Source organism: Mustela lutreola, chromosome 14 (genome assembly GCF_030435805.1).
Source record: "Mustela lutreola isolate mMusLut2 chromosome 14, mMusLut2.pri, whole genome shotgun sequence".
NCBI classification, from domain to species: domain Eukaryota; kingdom Metazoa; phylum Chordata; class Mammalia; order Carnivora; family Mustelidae; genus Mustela; species Mustela lutreola.
In genome coordinates, this window is record NC_081303.1 from 46,640,731 (window position 1) to 46,664,050 (window position 23,320).

Genomic DNA, 23,320 nt, shown 5'->3' on the forward strand with positions numbered 1-23,320 from the left:
GGGAGCCTGCTTCTCCCTCTACCTGCTGCTCCCCCTGCTTGTGTTCTCTTTCTCTCTCTGACAAATAAAATCAATCTTTTAAAAAATACAGTCTTCTAAATATGTTGACTTGCAAAGCTCTCTTATAATTATACTGCTTTTATTTATAGGCAAGTTTGAGCCTAGTGAAAAAGTGCCCTTTCTCTAGTATTACCAGCACTTTTAAGCCCCCCCCCCCTTTTTTTTGGACAGAGAGAGATCACCAGTAGGCAGAGAGGCAGGCAGAGAGAGGGGGGAAGCAGGCTCCCTGCTGAGAAGAGAGCACAATGCTGGTCTCAATCCCAGAACCCTGGGATCACGACCTGAGCTGAAGACAGAGGCCTTAACCCACTGAGCCACCCAGGTGCCCCTTAAGGCCTCTTTTATACGTTGAGCACTGTGCTGAGGCTTTGAGTTCAGGCTCTAAATGCACCTCTGCTAGCTACAACACTCTGGGACCTTAATGGTTGCCTTATCCTTGAAATCAAACATGCTTATCACTTGACAGCAAACTCAGAAACAGGGTAAAGAGAGCCAGAGTCTTGAGGGTATGAACCCTCAAGACTCCTGACCCCCTGATTTCCTTTGGGTGGAGACACCATTAAGAAACTATCTACATGTAGACTCTAGTTAGTTATATAAATCTCTGCTACAGGGTGCCTGGGTGGCTCAGTGGGTTAAGCTTCTGCCTTTGGCGCAGGTTGTGGTCTTGGGGTCCTGGGATCAAGCCCCGCATCGGGCTCTCTGCTCAGCAGGAAGCCTGCTTCCCCCTCTCTGCCTGCCTCTCTGCCTACTTGCGATCTCTGTCAAATAAATGAAAAACAAATCTGCCACACCCCTTTGGGGAGGATGTTTAGGATATCCTAATGTTAAGTGTCCTAAATGTTAAATGTCAACATTTATGTAACATACTAGTTAAATCCTGCAAGTGAACTGACACCAGCAGTTTACAAAGAAAGGAAAGTAGTGATGCATCAAGTACTTATCCTTTCTTCTAGCATTTAATATTAGTTAATTCGCAAACCAAAATTAACCTAAAACTGTAAGTAGCAACATCAACATGACTTGACATTATTTTGATAAGCTCATATTAAATATAACATAAACTTTTATTTACCAAACTGAAGGGAAAACTAAGAATAGGATAGATATTTCATATTTATCTTTTAAAAGCAGCACTGACCATTTCTTCCAGTTTCCATCATTTACTTTCTTCCTAACATTCGTTTTTTGAACAATGATCCAAGCACTGATAGGCTTGCAGTGCACGGGGGGACACTAAACAAAAGCATCACCATTCTGAGTCTGACTCCTCATTGTTCAGGTTCCTGGTTCTGACAGCAGCTCCAAAAAAATTTATTAAGGAAAAACTGAGGCTTTGTCTAGACATAAAAAATTTTACTTTATTTAGCAATTCATTTTCTGATTTTTTAATTTATGAGAATTAAAAGGGAAATAAATACAATACTGCAGTATAAATTTGAGATACAATTTAAAAAATTTAAATTATGTTAAATGTTTTTGTTTCGTGTACATGTCTCATTTACTCAAACCATACAATTATACAGAAATTTCACTGGTAATACACAATAAAAAATTGTTCGGTGGTATCACAAGTCATTTTTGAGAATTACTTTTATCATGTTTTCTAATGATGTCCATAAGATTAGCTCCTGTAACCAGATCATTCTGTGTCTGTTTATCTTTCTGTTGTTCCTTTCTTTTTTGGTCATGAAGGTAGGGGGAATTTAACAACTGTGGGGGAAGAATGGATCCTGTGGGTTTCACTCTTTTTGCAATATCCCAGAAGAGTCTTTTTGAATTGTTATTGATGAAAGTAATCGCTGTTCCATGTTGGCCTAATCTTCCCACTCTTCCAACCTGAAATGAAATGCAAAGAACATTTCCAAAATGTTCACATAAAACCTCAATGTCGCCTGAAAGAAAATGAAGATTAGTATTTAAAGAGGCTTTACTAAGATTAACATTCATTCGCGTAGCATGTTTTTGAATTGCACATCTCAATGTAGTTTGTGAAACCAATTTAGTGGACTGCCACCTGCATATTTTTTAATGAAATAGCTTGAACAGAAAATAACAAAGCACCCACACATAATACCAGTAAGTACTGCTTGTTAAATGTTTGTTTCAGTTACGTATCCTGTGTGTGCATGTGCGTGTGTGTATGTGTGTAGGGTGGTAATGACACGAAGATGGTTCTTATCATCAGAAGGTTAGGGTAAAAGCTTTTTGAAAGCTACTGTTTTTAGAACAAGAAGACTATTTGCTTTAGAGTACTTCAGTGCCTCTGAAATGTGAGATTTAAGCAAATTCATTTTTTGCATCATTATTTCTGATTTTGATAAAATTCAATGGATACAAATTGGTGATGGAAACACACAAGAAACAAAATTTGCTCATTTCCAAATATACTGAGAAATTTTTCAGAAGGAGAGGGTAAATACACAGTCATGGGCAATTATGGCTCCTTAATTTAAATGTAGAACTTAAAATCTATTTTCAGAGTTATTTAAATGAATAGTTGCTGCCAATATACAGGACATTTTAAGGCTTAAAACAAAACAAAACAAAACATGGCCCTCTAGGGAATGAGACTGGGAACAAGTAAGGGAAGGAATGCTATTTTATTTAATTATGTTACTGAATTTATCCAATAAGGCTAAAAATTAATATAAAATATAGCTGCACTCACATACTGGAAGAAAATATTTGCAAATCATGTATCTGGTAAAGGTTTTCTAATATATAAGTAACTTTTACCACTCAGTAACAAAAGGACAACCCGATTTAAAAAGGGGCAAATAATTTAAACAGACATTTCTCCAAAAAAGATATACGAATGGCCAGTATGTACATGAAATCATGTCCCCATTTGTCGTTGGGGAAATTCAGATCAAAACATAAAAGAGAAGGGGGCCTGGGCGGCTCAGTTGGTCAAGCACTGAAGTCCTTTTTCAGGCTCAGCACCCAGCACAGAGTGCCGCACTCACTCTCTCTTTAAAATAAATAAAAATAAATAAAAATAAAATCTTAAAAGAACACAAGACAAGGAGGTATCACTTCACACCCTAGCATGGCTATAGTTAATAAGATAATAAGTGCTGTAAAGATTTTGAGAAATTGGAACCCTCATACATCACCGGTGAGGATGTAAAATCATGAAGCCGTGTTGGAAAAGGGTCTATCAGTTCCTCAAAACGATACACACAGAATTACTGTATGATCCAGCAATTCCATTCCCAGGTGTATGCCCAAAAGACATGAAAATGAAGAAATGTTGGCGAGGATAAGCAGAAAAAGGAAACCTGTGCTCTGTTAACTGGAATGTAATCTGGTATAGCCTCTGTGGAAAGCAGTAAGGAATTTCCTCAAAAAATTAAAAATAGAATTACCACATGATCTAGTAATTCCACTACTGGGTATTTACTCAAAAGAACAGGAAAACACTAATTTGAAAAGATAGATGCACTCCTATGTTTACTGCAGTATTATTTACAATAGCTGAATTACAGAAGCAGCTGTGCCACTTCTATGGAAGTGTCCATCCACGGGTGAATGAATAAAGAAGACATGATCTATATATGCCAGAGAGTACTACTTGGCCTTAGAAAGAATGGAATCTTGCCATTTGTAACAACATGGATGAATCTAGACAGTATAATGCTAAATGAAGCCAGTCAGTCAGAGAGAAAGAAATACTGTATGATTCCACTCACGTGGAATTAAGGAAACAAAACAAATGAACAAATTAAAAACGACAAAAACCAAAAAAGAGACTTAACCTTAGAGAACAAACTGACAGTTATGGGGGTGGGGAGATGGGTGAAATAAGTGAAGAGAATTAAGAGTGCATTTGTCCTAATAAACACTGACTAATGCACTGAATTGCTGAATCACTATATTGCACACCTGAAACTAATAAAATACTGTATTTTAACTGTACTGGAATTAAAACAAAAGAAATGAAAACCTACGTCCACATAAAAACTTGTATATGAATGCTTACAGCAGCATTATTCACAGTAAAAAAAAAAAAGTAGAAACATGCTAAATGTCCAGCAACTCTTGAACAAAGGTGGTATATCCTTACAATGCAATATTATATAGCAATAAAAAATGTACTGATATATGTAGATGGGTAAAACTTGAAAACATCATGTTCAGTGAAAAAAGCCAGAGAAGACCACATACCATATGATTCCATTTATACGAAATTTCTAGAAGAGATAAATCTATAAAGACAGAAAGTAGAGTAGTGGTTGCTTAAGGGATGTGTGTGTGTGTGTGTGTGTGTGTGTGTCTGTGTACACGCATGTGCGCATGTGTGAGAGATGAAGGATGAGGAGTGATTGCTGATGGGTTGGGTATGGGGTTTTCTCTTGGGGATGATAAAAATGTTCTAAAATTGTAGTAATGGTTGCACAACTATATGAACATACTAAAACCACTGAACTGTACACTTTCAAGTGGTGAATTATATCAACTGAGACATAATTTATTCTAAGATATTTTATACTGAGATATAAGCTTTTTAAAAAAATAACTGCAATAGTCTACAAACTCTAAAAAACTTAACAAATTTAAAATTATTTCCCCAGAAGCTCTCTGCCCCTAAATTAGAAGCAGACATGCAGGGGCACCTGGGTAGCTCAATTGGTTAAGAGTCCGACTCCTCGGGGCACCTGGGTGGCTCAGTTGGTTAAGCAACCGCCTTTGGCTCAGGTCATGGTCCCGGAGTCCCGGGATCGAGTCCCGCATCAGGCTCCCAGCTCCATGGGGAGTCTGCTTCTCCCTCTGACCTTCTCACCTCTCATGCTCTCTCTCACTGTCTCTCAAATAAATAAATAAATAAATAAATAAATAAATAAAAAGAGTCCGACTCCTGGTTCCACAACTCAGGACACGATCTCAGGGTTGAGACTGAGTCCCGCATCATCGAGCTCCATGCTCTGATTCTGTCCTTCTCCTTCTGCCTCTCCCCCCAGCTCATGCATGGCTGTCTCTCTCAAATAAATAAATCTTTAAAAGCAGGCACATAGGAATGCCTACTATAATTTAAAATACATATATCCTCGGGGTGCCTGGGAGGCCCAGTCAGCTGAGCATCCGACTCTTGGTTTTGGCTCAGATCATGATTATGGGTCCTGAGAGTGAGCCCCAAGTAGGGCTCTGCCCTCAGCGGGGACTCTGCTTGTCCCTCTCCCTCTGCTCCTTCTCCCACTCATGCTCTCTTTTTCTCTCAAATAAACAAAATCTAAAACCAATCAATCAATCTTAAAAAAGTCCATGTATCCTAAAAAAAACAAATATAAATAAAATGGAATTAAATAAAATACACATATCCTTTGACCGGGCAGGTCTCCTACGCATTTACCTTACAAATACACTGCATGAGAGGCATAACTATGCAGGTGGATGTTCAGTGCAGCGTTATTATTATTATTTTTCTAAATAGGCTCCATGCCCGATACAGAGTCCAACACAGGGCTTGAACTCATGACCCTGAGATCAAGACCTGACCTGAGATCAAGAGTCAGATGCTTAACTGACTGAGCCACCCAGATGCCCCGTGCAGCATTATTTAATAACAGGATATTAGAAACATGTGATTTCCATCAAATTCAAAGGGATTCATCAATTAAATTAAGATAATCCATACAATAGGTTACCATGCAGCCATGAAAACAGATCAAGCCCTATTAAACAAATAAAACCATTTAAAGAGTTTAGAATAAGGCCTCCTCGTCATATGGGAAGCATTTCATACACATTAATATTTTTAAAATGATACCTATTATGTATGCTAATAAGGAAAGATGCCTAATACATATTTAATAAAGAAGGCAAGGCATAGACAGTTGGTGTAATATGGTCCCATTTATGTAGTAAGTGTAACTAGGTATGCATATACACGTATATTTGTGTATAAATAGGCATTTATATTTTCTGCACTGTTAACTGCAATATCTACTAAAAGGTAGGAGGGCTACCTTACAAAGACCTATTTTTTATCTTGGGGTCCTTGGGTGGCTCAGTCAGTTGGACATCTGACTAGATTTTGGCTCTGGTCACGATCTCAGGGTCGTGAGATTGAGCCCCAAATAGGGCTCCATGCTGGGGAGGGAATCTGTTGTGAAGTCTCTCTCTCTCCCTCCACCACTCTCCCTGCATGCACACGTGCACGTTCTCTCCCTAGAATACACAAACCTTAAAAAAACAAAAAACAAAAAAGGGTGCCTGGGTGGTTCAGTGGCTTAAAACCTCTGCCTTCAGCTCAGGTCATGATCCCAGGGTCCTGGGATTCAGCCCTGCATCAGGCTCTCTGCTCCACAGAAAGCCTGCTTCCTCCTCTCTCTCTGCCTGCTTGTGATCTCTGTCAAATAAATAAATAAAATCTTTAAAAAAAAGAAAAAGAGAAAGAAAGAGACTTATTTTTCATTTTATATCTTTTGTTGCTTGCATTATTTCTTATTGTGCATCTTCATACTTCACTTACTGAAGCAAGTGAACAAACAATACACTGATACAGAACCAGAAAAGCGGGAGGATATGGGGCCATTCTGAGCAGATGTTAGAAACTCTACAAACATCAAAACCCCCTGAGGCCATATGCTCAGGGTACATGGTGAGTAACTGAGAGCCACAGGACTGACCTTGGGATGGCAAGAAAGAGTTAAATAATTATAATCAGCATATTCTACTTAAGAAGCAAAGGAGTTTCTTAAACATGTTAATATTTTAGAAAGATTACACCCCAAATCACTAAAAGTTTGGAAGAAAATAAGCTTCAGTGATCTGAGCAATCAATTCCTGTGTGCGAATCAGTTCCGTGATGCACAGGTAACTGAGGCAGCACAGACAGACAGAGGCTCTGCTATATTATTACTAAGTAAAGACACAAGCAACAATGCCTTAAAGGCACTGAAAGCATTTCAGTGGGTGATCCCAGCAAATGCGGCATTCAGAGGTAATTCTACGAACATGACAGAAAGGCTTTACTTGAAGAGTCTGTAAGTGATGCCGGAGAAGGAAGACAGGTAGCAGTCAGGGAGATAAGGCGATGCTAACAGAAAGCTCTATTTCTGCTCGAAAGAAGAGCTGCTGTTATCTCTGGCAGCAAAATAAAGAAACAAAACTTTAATAGGTGAAAGTCTAGAACAAATAAGGATATGAAGAAGAGATGAAGACAAGATTTCTAAAAAAAAAAAAACAAATACTTTTAATGGATCAGTTTTATTTTGGCCAGATATATTAACTTAAAACAAAGCCTTTTTTCCCCTTGGTTATAAAAGCCACTTAATATGCTTACTGAATAAGAAATACAAAGGAAGGAAAAATAACCCCAAAACTAGCTACTTAAAATTTTTTTACACTAAAATTTTAGGTTATTATTTCTAATAATTTTAACCCATTTTAGGTATACATATAGTTTTTTAAAACAAAATTTAGTTTATATCCATATATACCTATTTTTAAATATTTTATTTTAAAGTAATCTCTACTCCCAACAGGGGGGTCGAACTCATAACCCTGAAATCAAGAGTCACATGCTCCACCAACTGAGCCAGACTGGCACCCCCATACATAATACATTTTATTTTTTTATTTTTTAAAAGATTTTATTTATTTATTTGACAGAGATCACAAGTAGGCAGAGGCAAGCAGAGAGAGAAGGGAAAGCAGGCTCCCTGATAAGCAGAGAGCCTGATGCGGGGCTCGATCCCAGGACCCTGAGATCATGACCTGAGCCGAAGGCAGAGGCTTAAACACACTGAGCCACCCAGGCATCCCTACATATACGTTTTAAAAACAAAATGATGTGAGAGTTTTTTTATGTCTATGATAAAACTTTTTTATCTTTTTAGTTACCATTCTACTGACAATGCCTCACCCAAGAAAACTCACGGTGGAAACATATAAAATCTCTTTACCTGATGCACGTACTCGTCCATACTTGAAGGCATATCGAAATTGACAACCAGCTTGACACTGATCAAGTCCAGGCCTCGTCCCAGGACTCCTGTGCTCACCACAACTTCGTAGTCTCCTTCAAGTAATCCCTTCCCGACAAAGCAACACAATTCATTATTCAGAATTTATCTTACCTGCTTTGATACGATTCAGACATCTTTTCTTTTTTCAAAGCTTTCTTCATCAATATTGTTGTTGCCAAATCTTTTCAATAAGTTAAGGTCTTAATATAACTGAGGAACATGTGTAGTTTAATTCTTCCCAAACCCTCCCCATTCCTGGTATCAATTTTTTTTCTACTAATGTATTCTGGCAAACATTTCCAAGGGTGAATTTATTGCTCTCCCCCAGTCTAAACTGACTTGATTCCAGACATGGTGGATTCTGAATTAGTAATCTATGTAGTAATCTACAATGTTCCCCCATAGGGAACAGGCTTATTGCTCCCAAAACACAGAAGCCTGAGCAAGAGGAACAATTAGCTCACAGTCCTGCCTGCCTGAAATTCTTGCAGTCATTAAAAAAGTCTGCTTTAAAAACCTGCTGGTAATATGGGGTCCCTTAAGAAAAGAATGCTGAGTGTCAAACCTTCAATATGGTTTTCCTTTCTGTTTGTGATTTTTCCGAATGTATAGATACGCTTTTTAAACCTGTGATTTTCTGCACTGCCTCGCTTAAGAGATCTGCTCCCAGCTTGCAGTCCACAAATACTAACACTGGAGGCTTGAAGAGCTTCTTATCCTGAAAAATGAAAAACATGTATTTAAAATTATTCATAGAACATAAATCAAAATGGGAAGTTTTTCTGAAAGCATTAGTATAAGCTAGTTATCAAAAGGTTTATAGAGGAAAAATGAGGGTTAAAATGAGTGTTTTCTTTAAAACATGCACAAACAAAAGCACAAAACTCTACTGCCCTTCATGTTTCCTCCATCATTTCATTAATATTGCAAAAACAATTTTAAAATTTTGAGTGTAATTTAAAATTATAAATACTGTTTATAAGTAAATACAAACTGTATTTAACTTACTACTTTATTTCTTTAATTAATTTTTTTTTAGAAAGAGAGTGCCCAAGCAAGCTGGGGAAGAGAGAGAGGGAGAGAGGAAATTTTAAGCAGGTTCCACGATGAGCAAGGAGCCCAACATGGGGTTCAACCTCAAAACCCTGAGATCATGACCTGATCTGAAACTGAACCCAATGCTTAAGTGACTGAACCACCCAGGCACCCCCTTTCTACTTTAAGTAACTGTGCTTACACATTACGACCCACTTAATAAATTTCTGTTTAAACAAGTTACTGCTGGGACAACCTGCGTGGCTCAGTCAGTTAAGCATCTGCCTTCAGCTCAGGTCATGATCTCGGGGTCCTGGAATCAAGTCCCGCATGAGGATCCCTGCTCAGCAGGGGAGCCTGCTTCTCCCTCTGCCTACTGTTCCTCCTCCTTGTGATCTCTCTTTCTGACAAATAAATAAATTAAATATTTTTTAAAAATGAGCAAGTTACTGCTAAAAAAAATTATATTTCTCAAGGACAGAATGGCCAAGAAAGAACTTGTCTTTATCTAATATATAAAACTACTAAAAATTTTTGAAATAAAAATATTATTTAGGAATAATCTTGATATTTATGTCCTTCTATAATACAGAAAATGAAAAACAACCCTGCATCCATACAGTATTTATTTGATCCCCACAGAATTCCAAAGTAAAGCAATTTATTATTAAATATCTAGACAAATTACCCAAAAGCTGTATCTAAAAATCGTTATCTTAAGAATTGTAAAAGATGCAAACACTGTCTACAAAACAGTGTTGCGTGGTTCACTACTCACATTTAAGATTTCAAATAATTTCTTCTTTTTGGCTGGTTCTTCCACCCACAAAATAATCTGGCGCACACTGGAACAGGGCAGGTTCTTTTCCCCAGTGATAATTCTCACAGGATTCTGCAGAAGCTGGCTTGCTAGTTGTTCTATGCTAGCTGGAATTGTAGCTGAAACCAAAATGGTCTGACAATCATTAGGAACGTTTTCCAAAATGTCAAGCACTTGCTGTTGAAAGCCCATCTTTAACATGGTATCGGCCTAAAATGAAATCATTTTAAAGTTAGTCCTACTTGACATTAAAACCCTGAGCCACCCAAGGAAAAAAAAGATATGATTAAGAACATGAAAAATTAAAAACTTCTGCACAGAATATACTACAATGTCAAAATATAAAGAATTGGGAAAATATATATTTATATAAACTTATACATTGTATAATTACATGTTTTTAGTGATATACAAAGATTTTTATGGCATTATTAATACTGGCAACAAATGTATAAACCCTAAATATCCATCAATAGGGGATCTGGGAAATAAAATATGGTAGAGCCATATACTACAACACTGTGCTATCATTAATTATGAGAAGAAAGTCCTTTATTAAATGATACTCACTGCTAGGAGGAAAAAAGCAAAGTGCAGAACACTATGTATAACGTGGTACCATTTGCATATAAACCCAAGAAACTCAATTGCTAACTCTGGGGAAAGGGCCTGCAGGCTGTGGAAGGGAAGGCAATAAAATTTTTCATTTTATAGCTTTTAGCAAAGTTTGGGTTTTGTTTTTTTGTTTTACCATGGACATATATTTATAAAATATTAAATAAATTTAAAAAATTTAATGTTGAGGGCTTTTGCTTCTGTATATATTTCTGCATTGCTAGTTTTCAAAAACGATTTATGTATTACTAAGCAAACAAGAAAAAATTTTGTTAGTGCTGCTTTAAAATAATGAAAGATAAAGGCTATCTTGATTTTTTAAATACAATCCAGGTGTCTATAATTTTGAAAATTAAGATATTAAACTATTTCAGTGTATTTAGACTAAAGCATTGTATTTTTGTTATTTCTTTGTTTTGTTTTTTATTTTTTAAGTAGGCTCCATGCCCAGTGTGGGGCTCAAACTCATGTCTCTCAGATTCGGAGTCTGATGCTCTACTGACTGAGCCAGCCAGGCATCCCTAAAGTACTGTATTTTTAAGTGTCCATTAATGTGGAAGTTTAAACACTCACTTTAATATTATTCATTCTATGATATTTAAAAAATCTAAAATAAACATGATGGTCTAGGTTTGATCCTGGCTCTACCTAGGACCTTAAATTAAGCATGTTAATGAATGGCTATACGCCCTAGTTTTTCCTTTTACAAATGGGAGTGATAATGGTTACCACCCCATGGAGCTGTTATGAGGATTCATGAGATAAAATACTTAAGACCCTTGAGACCACACTCACAGCATGGTCTCTATGTTTCAATTTACCATGAGACACAGAGCATGTGCATATGCACATGGCAGTATGTCTTGCAAACATCCCCTGCTTTTCCTCAATAATCCCACTAAGCCCCTCTCATTTTAGGAGATGGCCTCGCTTCTCCCAGTTCAGAAAAGAGAGAAGCCATCAGAAATAAGTTCGCCCTGTTTCTTTCACCCAAGCTTCCCCACATCTAACCTGTTCACACTAACATGCCCCAAATCCAGCTGTTTCTCTTCAGCTCACAGTTGTAAGACCCCCCCCCATCCTGTCACCCCCATAACGGAAGCCATCCACCTCAAGCACCCAGCTTGAACATAAACCGTATCTTCTAGTACAGAAATCATATCCGCTACTCCTCTGCTGAAACCCTCCAGTAATTTCCCATCACATATAGACTAAAACCCAACAGCCAAAAGTCCTACAGTTTTCATCTTCATCCACTTCTCCGACTTCATCCCCTACCATTCCTCCATGTCATACCCCATGACCCTATCACACCAGCCTTCTTTCTGTGCTCAGCTACCTAATGCTCGCTCCCACGTTAGCTCCTGCACACTGGCTGTTTTCTTTGAAGCAGCCTTTCCTCCAGATGGATCTCTGCGTGGCTGGCTCCTTCTCATTCAGGTTTCAGCAGAAATGGCGTTCAGGGAACCCTCCTCTGATACTAACCTGTGTACCAACATTTGTCATGGCTTATCTCGCCTTCCACTGTATCCTCAAAACCAAGGATAGTGTCTATCATGTAAAAAGCCCTAAAAAGGCATCTGATGAACAAATAAACACTCATTAAATCTGAGCACTGAAAAAGCATTGTCAGGCAGCATGCTAGTCAGTGTGTCCCAAATCTCCCTGAAGATAAGAATCACCCAGAAAGAGTTTTTACATATTCCTGGACTCCAACTCAGGCCTACTGAATCAGTATACCCAAGGAAGAGGTGTGGACTTCTATTACATTCACTGAACACACTGGATGATTCTTAACCATTAGAGAAACTTGGACCAACACGGTGCTTGATTGTAGGGATATAGCAAGGAACATAACACAAGAGAAATGATAACAGTCTATATCCAGGTCAACAGAGCCTAGAGGAAAGAAGGCCGGAAGTCTATCAGGAGAACTGATAGAAGGTTTCAGAGCCATGGACACATAAAGAAGGAAGAGGGGACAGGAGAGAATTCTAGGCTAAAGGACAGATATGTGGAAGACACAGAAGAGTAATAGAGCAGATTTTTCTAATTCTAAAGGAATTCTCTTAGTCTCCATGCCTGACCATTTCTGTAGCTTCACCCTCCTCTCGAAACAGTGGCTTCTCTCTTCAGGGATATTACTCATTCCCAGTTCCTGCTTGGTCTCTCAGACTACTTCTCTGTTTACTACGGACTCATCTTCAAACTTCACAAGCAGACACTTAGCCCCAGACCTTGTCCCTCCCTCTCATCTTTCTCCCTTGGAGAAACCAGTGTGGCTCACATGGGTGCTGATGCCACACGGTATTTCCCCTTCATGCACCATTCATAAGAAATTCAACATCTCTAAAACCAACTCAAATATTGTTAAGCCCAACCCATACCCACTTGTCCTTTACTTAAAATTAAAGGCACAACCAGAATTTATAGAGTCTCCTCAACCACCTTCTCCATCTTCTCTCATATTCAGTCATCAGAAGATTCATGAATGATTGATTTACAGTGATTGTCAAATGTACTCATGCCTCCCACTGCCTCCGCCCTGTCCCTGACCCTGCTCACCTCTTGTCTGGGTTGCTAGCCATTCTGTCCCACAGATTCTTTCTTCTTTAATTTCTCTTTCATGGAGCAGCAGAATAACCTTGCTAAACCACCACTTTCCACATGTGACACCCCAACTCAATAATTTAGAAAGCCTCATTGTTTCCCACATCAAATCCAAAATCCTCTGCCTCTCTTTCAAGGCCCTCTATAATTTGGCCCCACCCTAACTACCCAACTTTACTTCCTATTATTTCTCAGGACGAACGCATCAAGCTGGCTGGTCCCTCCGTGCTTTGTGCTTGGCCTTTCTGGCTCTGCTCATGTTAGCCTTTTCACCTGGAATACTCGATATGTTCCCTAATTTTCTAAATCCTATTCCATCTGTGGATGACCAGGTAACACCCCATGACATCGGAGAAGCCATTTTTACGGTGCCAATCCACACATTCTCTCATTTCTCCTTTTCACCTTAATTGTCTTGAACAATTAGCATATCATACACAGTGCCATTATTTTACTAACACTTCGTATCAGGAGTCAGCAAACTAAGGTTCTTGAGACAAACACAGGCCTTTATGTGTTTTTGTAAATAGAGCTTCAGGAGAAAGCAGTCACACCCGATTATTTACCTACTGTCTCTGGTTGTACTGAGCCGTAGCAGCAGAGACCATGTGGCCCCCAATGCCTACAATATTTCCTGTCTGGTCCTTTACAGAAAGAGTCTGCCATTCCCTGGCCTGCACTACACCTTTTAGCAGCACTTCTGGGTGTCAGTGTAGGTGATAATGCTCTTGCCTTTACTTCAAGTGGTTGTGTATTTTTCTCTAGTAGGTCTTCAGCACTTTGGAGGTCGTAATAATATTTAAAATTTCTTTGTGATGCCATCCGAACTGATCCAGAGTTGGTCAGTCTGTACCTAAATAGCACTGCTGGGCCAAAGTCAGTCTCAGTACATGATCAGTTATGTAGCTTACCAGTTCATTTCCTGCAATGCTGGAACAGAGGCTGCACAGGACAAGCACTTGGCACAGGTTTGCTGAATGAATACTCCTTTTGTACTCTGAGCACAGCACTGAGGTGCCCTGTGGTGGCTCATTCATTGGCAAAAGTGAAAATGTCGTGGGGAGAAGCAAGCAGAAATGGGATCTCACTTTAAAATCTGAGGATCATTTCTCCGGCTCATAGCATGGTGAGGACGTCAGAACACATGGACTGAGCAACAGCGGGAAGCCCACCCGTACTTGCAGGCGGAAGTCAGTCCGATGATAACCGGATGCAGTAAGTCAGCTGACACTAAAGACACACCAGGCAAGTGCTGACTTAGCAGTACTTTTTAAAGGACTAAATAACAGTTCACAATAGCCAAGGTAGAGAAACAACCCAAGTGTCCATCAGCGGATGAACAGATAAAGAAAATGAGTTGTATATATACACAATGGAGTATTATTCAGACTTAAAATTCTTTCCTTTTTTTGTAACGTGGATGGACCTGAAGGACACTATACTCAGTGAAGTGAAGTAAGCTAGACAGAAAAAGACAAATATTATACAGTAACACTTACATGTGGGATGTAAAAAAGTTAAAAATAAGAAAATAAAAGTCAAATTCATAGAAATTAGGAGAAGAATGATTGCCAGAGGCTGGAAGGTGGGTGAAACAGGAAGAGATCTAGGGCTAAAGGGTAAAAACTTACAGTTATAAAACAGATAAGGTCTGAAATCATAACAGTTACCATAGTTGGTATCACTGTATTGTATAATTGTAATTTGCTAAGGGAGTAGAATTTAAATGCTCTCTCTCACATACACAAAAATAAATATGTAAGAAAAAAACACAAAAAACTAATAAAGGACTGAATAACATTACATTTACACAAGACTTTTCAGGTCTATGAGACATGTTCACAATCATTACTTCATCCTTGCCACAACTCTGGGAGATTAAATGACTTGCCCAGCATCCCATAGTGGGTGGAGAAAAGGCTCAAATCCTCATCTCGCGGATCTTACTTATGTGTTCTCTCATATCCTCTGGTACCCTACTGCTACCTCCTGGGACCCACAGTAGGGGGACCACGTTACCATCACTGGTCAGCCCCTGGACCCCACATTTCTGATCACTGCTGGGCCCCTGCTCTGTGACTGCTGTTGGGACATGTGTGAAAGTGGGCATGTGATACACTGCAGGCCGAACCAGCCCTTGCCCAGGCTAGGCGGACACATGGCTTTCTGTCCTCATGCCGGTTCACGTGCTGGAATATCATCAGATAAAAACATATTTATTTCACCTTACTAAGCAAACCAAAACAATAAAAACGCCTATATGCTCTATGTCACACTGAAAATCACAACGACAGATACCTATGTCCACACAGAAAAAAATGCAAAAGGTCATCCAACTAAGCATGATGAGTTACTTCCAAACTCCCTCTTGATAGTTATTGGCCAAGGACATGTTTATTTTTATAGGCAAATGACAGCCAGTGTCAAATGTTTAAAAAACTTATCACTGAGGGATGCCTGGGGGGCTCAGTTGTTAAGCGTCTACCTTTGGCTCAAGTCATGATCCTGGGATAGAGCCCTGCTTCGGGCTCCCTGCTCAGCCAGATGCCAGCTTCTCCCTCTCCCCCTGCTGTGTTCCCTCTCTTGCTATGTCTCTCTCTGTCAAATAAATGATAAAGTATTTTAAAATAAATAAATAAATAACTTATCACTGAGAGTATAGTAGATGTTGGATTTGTGTTTTCTGTCAATTAGGGAAAAAACAGCTGGTTGTATTTGTTAACGTGGTTAAATTTGGGTGCACTACAGGTTAGGGGCAGTGCCACACAGGAGCCAGCTTAAAACTGACTACTGCGACTGAAAATGCCTGAACACACGGTGAGTTTATAGAAGAATAATATACTTTTCATAAATTAAACTATATGACTATGTTCTAAACAACAATTACTTACTTCATCTACTACTACAATTTTTATACCACGGAGTTCTACAGAGCTCTGTTTTATTATATCCAGAAGTCGCCCAGGAGTTGCTATGATAACCTGAAGAACAGAGAAAAAGAAAAAAAAGTTAGATAATACTCCTTCCTTTCTTCCTTCCTTCCTTCTCTCTGTCCTTACTGAGTGGCTACTATGTGCCAGCCGCTGGGCTAAGTACTCAGAATTCAATGATGATTAAGTCACACATAGTCTCTGCTCTCATGAACCTCGCAACATAAAGGAACAGAAAAAACAAACAAATACCCATGAGGTCAGTAGAATAATAAATGGAGGCATCTATCCAGCCCTAGCTAACATGTAAGTTAAAACCTAAAGGAATAGTGGAAGCCAGTGAGGAGAAGGCAGAGGGAAAACATTCAAGAACCTTCTGAAGCTGGAAAACCACTGAGGTTTCCACTGGGTAAAAAAGGGGGAGAAGACCTGGGTGAGGCTTGAAAGGAGGCAGAGGCCAGACCAGAAAAGGTCTAGCAGGCAGGCTGACTGCTATCTGGTCTGTAAACAAAAGCAAATCCCTGAATCCTTCTGGGCCTGCTATTCTGTTTTTAAATTAAAAGGTTGGACAAAAGGATTTCTAAAGTTGCTTAAGGCTCTTAACACTTAGAACATAATAGTTGAAGCAGTGGTAAAAAGTTGGGCCTGTTTGGTCAAACTTCAGTAGAGATCTTAGCTCTAGCAATTGATAATGGTGTGAGTCTCTGTTCTCACGTTCATAAAATGGAAATGATAGTAATTACTGTGAGGATTAAATGAGACCGTGCCTGGTGTAAAGTATAGTAGTTACAAATGATCTCATAAATTTAATTGTATTCCACTTTTCAAGGACACACCGACACAATGGTGAGACAGATCATGGAGAATGATAAAATTTCAGGGTTGTAGTAAGGATCTATATCTATAGAACTATAGAGTTCCGCTTAGTTTCTTCGGAAATACCATAAACATTTAAATCTGTTGTAGTTATTTTGAACTGAGCTCATCCCTTCTATTTCTATTTATTTCCCCCCCCCTGCTTTTTTTTAATAAACCTTTCTTTAATGAACTTCCCCCCCCATTCTTTTAGTGTGGGAATTTTAATAAATTTATAATAAACTTAATAAAGTCTAAAGTAAATCGATACATTTAGCTTTTTCTTGAGCAACCAAGGGTAAACAATTTAACACCAATCACAACTTTCCTGCACTTACATGCTACAGTCGGCCAGTATTTTACTTCTATTTTTTTTTTAAACCCACAGATTGTTCATTATTACTTTTTATTTAGTCAATGTTTGTTCACATTTACCCACATTCTTAGGCTTTTCTTTGCTTGCCATTCTTTCTTTGATCCCACACCTTCCTTTCCAGAATCATCTTCTTTAATGCAGAATATCTTAGTTTCTGTTCTTTTAGATAAGTCTACTGGTAATAAACTCCCTCTCAGTTTTCTATATCTGAAAAGGTCTCTATCTTGCCCTGGCTTTTGAAAGATCACTTTGTTGAACAGACAGACTTTTTCTTTTTTTTTTTTTTTTTTTTCCCAGGGGGGTATATATGAAGGACACAGCCTGGCATGGGGAGTGGGCAAGGCACAGGGTGATGAGGGGCCTCTGGAGAAAGGTGACCCTGCACGGGGTGTTGCGGTCTAAGAGGGTGAAGAGGATGCAGGGTGGAGTCTAGGAAGGAAGGCATCACTGGGGGGCAGGGGACAGAAATGAGGACGGGCGAATGGTTACATATAAGATGGCTGGTCAAGTAAATAAACATATAAAAGATAACAGGTAGCAGGTTTCTCACTGCCAGAATGATAAATATGGAAACAGGAAGCGCCAAAATGAGTCTTGCTGTGTTGAATTAGAGTTGGAAGTATCGACATGAATTCATGGTCTATAATAAATGTAGATCAGAAACACACACTTATGGAACATTCTCTCCTTCCATTCACTGACAGGTCCTAGAAGCAATGGTACCTTAACAGCAAAGAGCAATAGCAATGAGCCCAACCAAGAGCCCAGCTCTTGATTTCTAGCTACTATCCTCTACCAAAAAGAATCAGGGCAGCTTGGGGAAAGGCAGGATTCCAGGGCTAAGTCAAGGGAAGAACAATTTAAGCATGAACACCTTCTTCAGATAGAAAAAAAGTGCTCAAAGAATGATTGGGATATAATAAAAGGCCACAGAAACCAACTTCACAGTGCTTCCACCGCTCAAATTGGGGACAACTGGAGAACCAAAGCAAATCATGGTAATAACGCATTATAATCCTTTAAATATAGTAGGTAATTCTGAGTCATCCTGGAAATTTGGTAAAGCACAAGAAAAATATAATATCAAAGTACTCAAAATATTTAACTAAATACAAAGGCAAAAAATAAACTTTACTTTTACTTTCCAGAAAATATCACCAGTAGGACAGACTGAAATGGTGTATCACCTAAAAGGATGTAATGAAAAGAACAAAGCATCTCTTCTTCCATGATATTCCTTTCAAAGATGCATAACTTGAATCTAATCAATTGAGGGACGTTCTTCAAAGCAAGCAGTTTATAATCCTTAAAAGTGTCAAGATCATGGAAAAAAAGGAAAGAATAAAGAACTGTTCTAAACTGAAGGAGATGAAAGAGATATGGCAACGGAAGGCAAAATGTGATTCTGAACTGCGTTCTTGTGCTACTGAAAAGAAAAGTTGACAGAATGATTAGTAAAACATGAATGGGCTTTGAGGAGTAAATGATAGTAATGTTTACTCCTGAAGCATTCCAGTGTATCCATGTTAATTTCCGGATTCTGTAACTGTATTGTGGTTACGTGGGATAATGCCCTCGTTTGTAGAAATCACACTCTAAAAGTGTATCAGCTATAGATCCTTAAATAAATGCCATCTTTCTGAGATTTAACTTCTGAACCATAAGACGATATGCCCACAGACCTTCAAGAGCAAATGTGAGGGGCACCTGGGTGGCTCAGTGGGTTAAGCCTCTGCCTTCCGCTCAGGTCATGATCTCAGGGTCCTGGGATCGAGCCCCACATCTGGCTCTCTGCTCAGCGGGGAGCCTGCTTCTTCCTCTCTCTCTCTGCCTGCCTCTCTGCCTACTTGTGGTCTCTGTCTGTCAAATAAATAAATAAAATCTTTAAAAAAAAAAAAAGAGCAAATGTGATTAAATGTGGTAGTGCACAGGAGAACATCCAATAGCATTTGACGAATGACAGCTACTCAATAAATTGTGTTCCTTTCCTATAGAAAACAACCTTAAAAATAAAATTAAGGCTTACGTGGTAAGAATGTAAAGGTTAACCTACAAAAACAAAAATAAAAATAAACAAAGGGTAACCTAAAAATCACACTTACAAGTTCCTCAAGGGCAAAAACAAAACGACACCAAAAAACCCTAGCTCCCACATTGCTTATAATACTTTTCAAAGGCATTGTATCAAACTGGTGCTTACCTTCACATGTTGTCGCAAACGATAAAGCTGTGGGGGTAAGGGTAAGCCCCCTACCAGAAGCACGGTTTTCATGCGTGGCAGACCACTCATCAGTTCTTTAGCTTGGCTCTCTATCTGAATGGCTAGCTCTCTTGTTGGTGTAAGAATGAGAGCAGATGGAGTTTTGCTCTGCAAAGATGTGAAAAACAAGTCTAAAAACGCCGGCAATTAATTCCTGCTGATGTGGACTAAATGTTCAAAGTGATTCTGGGGATGTTCCCATCAGCCCAACTAGTTATGCACCTTGCCTTTTGCTCCCTGCAAATTTTCTCTCCAAAAACCACCGTAAATGGAACCCTTCCTTATATAACAGATATACAGTGAAAAGGTCAAAACTGGGGCCAGGGAGAAACACCCACAATAACCAGGGTGGGAAAACTGAAGGCCAGTTGGACCCTGAAATCTCGAGCCACTCTCTTCAGAAGAGAAAACCAGGAAGATCTGGTTTTCCATCAGTGAGTTTCACTTGTATTTTGAACATCTGGTGTTTTATTTTTTTTCCCTCACATGGTCTACAATTCTTTAGTTTTCCAAATTTTCCTCCTTTACCTCTCCTCTCTTTGCCTGTGTTTTATAGTGGTTTCCCTTCCTATCCTACCTCAGACCTCATAAACTCACTAGTCCTTGGCAAATATGTCAGCGAAATTAATTACGTGTAGGAGTGCTTTGCACACTATAAACTAACAAGTAAAGTAAGGTAGCATTATTTTAAGATGAACCACGAATCGCATTGAAGGATGTATTTTGAACTCTATAATAACTTTCCAACTTTGGTATAAATCATTTTTTTCAAAACACAAAATCCAAGGAGGCTAAATGGACACAAAAATTGCAGGTCATTCAGTCGGCAGGATTTTTTTTTCCCCAAAGCAAAAGTATATTTCTTGAAAAGAAAATTTGTTGAAAGAAAATATATTGTAAGGAAGGCGATTTTTAAGACCTTCAATGAAAAGATCTTTGGTTCAATCTGATAAAAGAAAAGTTCCCTAAAATTGTGTTTTTCATAGAAACTATCGAAGCAAAATCACCAGGAGCAATAATGACTGAAGTCATAGTTTCAGCTTGCAGTTTTAATATAGTTAAGGATGAAACTTTGTCTATACCCGACTTGCTTCTGAGAATAACACCTGAGAATTCTTACCTCACATAAAGCTCGGGTGATAACAGGAAGAAGAAAAGCAGCTGTTTTTCCTGAGCCAGTATCAGCACTGGCCAGAATGTCCCTTCCCAGAAGTCCCACAGGAATCATCTGCATTTGGATGGGGGTTGGAACTTCATAGCCTGATTTCTTCAAGTTGAGATTCAAGGCCTCAGGGAAACCGCAGTGCTCAAAGTCAATAATGGGTCTGGTGACATCTTGCCCTTGAACTACAATTCCTAGCTGCCTTTTAAGATTTTCAATTTGGTCTTCCTGAAGGTTCGAAATAAAGGGGTGCTCTCTATATACATAAAAAGCATTAAGTGGAGACTCTGGCCCAGAATCCACTTTGTGTGGATCACTGAGCTTTAATCTTTCTTCCTTTTCCTTTACTTGCAAAAGATGTTTTGCTTTACACTCCAAACTACACACATCCTCATCTGTCTTATCACAGATGTACTCTCCATAACGACCACAAACAACACAGACAGGTTCCCCAGGTTCCGGCCACCTCTGCGTTTTGGAAAATGACTTAACAGGCTCTTCAGAAAGATCGCTATCCTTCGCATCCTGCTGGGGTCCAACCAAACCAACCTCGGCCAACTGACCAGTTGTACTGGGGAAAGGGCATGGTTCCACGCTACGCCCTTTGGCTTCTTTTGTAACTAACGCATCAGCTCTATCACCTCTGCCTTCAGCCAGCCGCAGGTCTTTTGCATCTGGTTTAATTTTCTTAGCTGTACAACTTTTGCCATCATCATTAGCACTCCTCTTGATTTTGAGAGATCTTGGAACAAACATCCTCCAGTATTCTGTTGAGGAAATCACATAATGAGATGTATTTTACCCTCAAAAAAGTCCACATGTAAAGTACCATATGGCTATCCTGCAGTCAGCCTACGGTCCTAGGGCTTTGCCTGCAAGGAATCAAAGAAGGCATCATGACACTACTTAATAGCAAGCTTTCCTTCCATTCACAAATTTCCTCTAGTGGAAAAAAAAAGAATCCTTTTTCCTTATACATGGGAATGGTGAACCTTTGCACTCTGCTTAATACAGCCTTGTGCATGCAGGCTGCTTCTGCTGACTACTTGCACTTTGAAATACCAAATATTATAGAAATTCTGGAGTAAATCCTTCTATTACATTTTTCACAAAACAGAAGGGATACTTTACAACTGGGATCTTTAAAATCAAAACCAGAAAGCATAGAGAAAAATACTATTTTAGTAACACGTAGGTATTGCTACGTTCCAAGCACAGTGCTTAGTGCTTCACAAGGGAACCTTCACAAGCCCGTAAAAGGGGCTTCGCACCATCCCTGCACAGATACGCGCTCGCACACTATGCTGTATTATGTACTGTAATTTTTCACATGAGGAACGTTGGCCATTTAGAGATTAAGCGGCTTGTCCAGGCTCACACCCTTACTAAGTGTCAGAACCCGAGCACGGTGGGCTCCAGAACGCAAGCTCTCAAGCACTGCCATGCCTGTTTCCACCAAGAATGTTTTTGCAAAATGACGTGGATTGTGAAAGGCCTTTAACCTAATTTGGGGACTACTACATATACTAATAACCATTTCTCGCAAAAAAAAAAAAAAAAATTCTTAAGCTAAATTACCAGATTCAGTTCTTCCAGAAAAATTCCAACAAAAAGTGCAACTGAAGATGTAGAATTACTGCCCTAAGTCTCCGGGAACGTCAAGGAGGTTGGGGGAGGGACGGCTCTGTATCAGCAGGAAGCGCTTGGGACTGAGGTCCTCGAATGGCGAAACGGAGCAGGCTCCAGCGGGGCGGGCGGCTAGGCCTCCGAGTCCCCCGCGGCCCCCGACCCCTCCCGTCCCAGGCTCCCGGATCCTCCCCTCGGGCGTTGCCCCTCACCGCGGCCCCGCGGCCCCCCACCCAGAGGCGCGTGCACGTCACGGCGCTGCTAGGAGACGGGGCGGGCGGGGCACCGCGTTCCGGCGGGAGGCCCGGGACGAGGCGACAGCAAGGGTGGGAGGGGAACTGCTCACGGGGCGGGGGGAGGGGGTGTATCCTACCGCCGCGGCCTAGCGCCCCGCGTCCCAGAGGAGAGGGAGCCCGACGGGAAGGAGGCCGGAGCTGCCGGGGCCCGCGGCCCGCTCACTGGCGCAGACTTGGGGCCGCGTCCTCTCCCGCTCGAGGCCGGTTTCCTCCTCCCAGCCCTGGGCCAGCCTTCCCTCCGGCAAGCCTGGACTCGCTCGGCCACACTACGGTTCCGAGGGAACGTGCGGAGCGCAGAATCCACTTCTCCGGGTTTTGGGAAAAGACCGCGGCGCGCGTTAGCGCGCGGGGAAGGCGGGGCTACCGTGGGAGGCGGAGCTTGGCTGGGAGCTGGCGGGGGCGGGGAGCGCGAGGGAGGGGCGGGGCCTGGGAAGTTCCGAGCCTTTCGGTGCCCTCTTCCCCGCTCCAGGGCGCTGGTAAATTTCGGATCCTGGCAGGAGCTGGCCAGGTTCTGCAGGGCGGGGCGGATTTGGGGAGCCTCTTGGAAGAATTTACGTAATCGAGTGGGCCGGGACTGCTGAAAAACAGTTTGACCGCCCGGAAAGACTGAAGCTGGTGGCGCGGGAGCCTTGGTACCCTTAGAAATTGGGAAGTCTGAGTGTAAAAGGGAGGGGCAGAGACTCCAAAGGCCTGTAATCCCAA

General features: G+C 40.3%; 1 protein-coding gene across 3 annotated transcripts; it reads right to left on the bottom strand.

Annotated features, from left to right (window-relative positions):
* Positions 1-1,395: 1,395 nt before the first annotated feature.
* On the bottom strand, positions 1,396-22,970 carry DDX59 (DEAD-box helicase 59). Of its 3 annotated transcripts, none has more exons than XM_059145922.1 (8): positions 22,696-22,970; positions 20,655-21,463; positions 19,475-19,642; positions 16,005-16,094; positions 9,847-10,098; positions 8,599-8,751; positions 7,971-8,099; positions 1,396-1,899 (listed from the first exon to the last, which is right to left on the bottom strand). In XM_059145922.1, the coding sequence occupies exons 2-8, from the start codon at positions 21,450-21,452 to the stop codon at positions 1,636-1,638; spliced, it is 1,854 nt and encodes a 617-aa protein (XP_059001905.1). In that variant the 5' UTR covers positions 21,453-21,463; positions 22,696-22,970; the 3' UTR covers positions 1,396-1,635. The 3 variants fall into 3 exon arrangements, with proteins under 3 accessions (XP_059001905.1, XP_059001904.1, XP_059001906.1); XM_059145921.1 differs by having other exon boundaries at positions 22,275-22,970; XM_059145923.1 differs by having other exon boundaries at positions 21,246-21,463; positions 22,275-22,969.
* Positions 22,971-23,320: the final 350 nt, after the last annotated feature.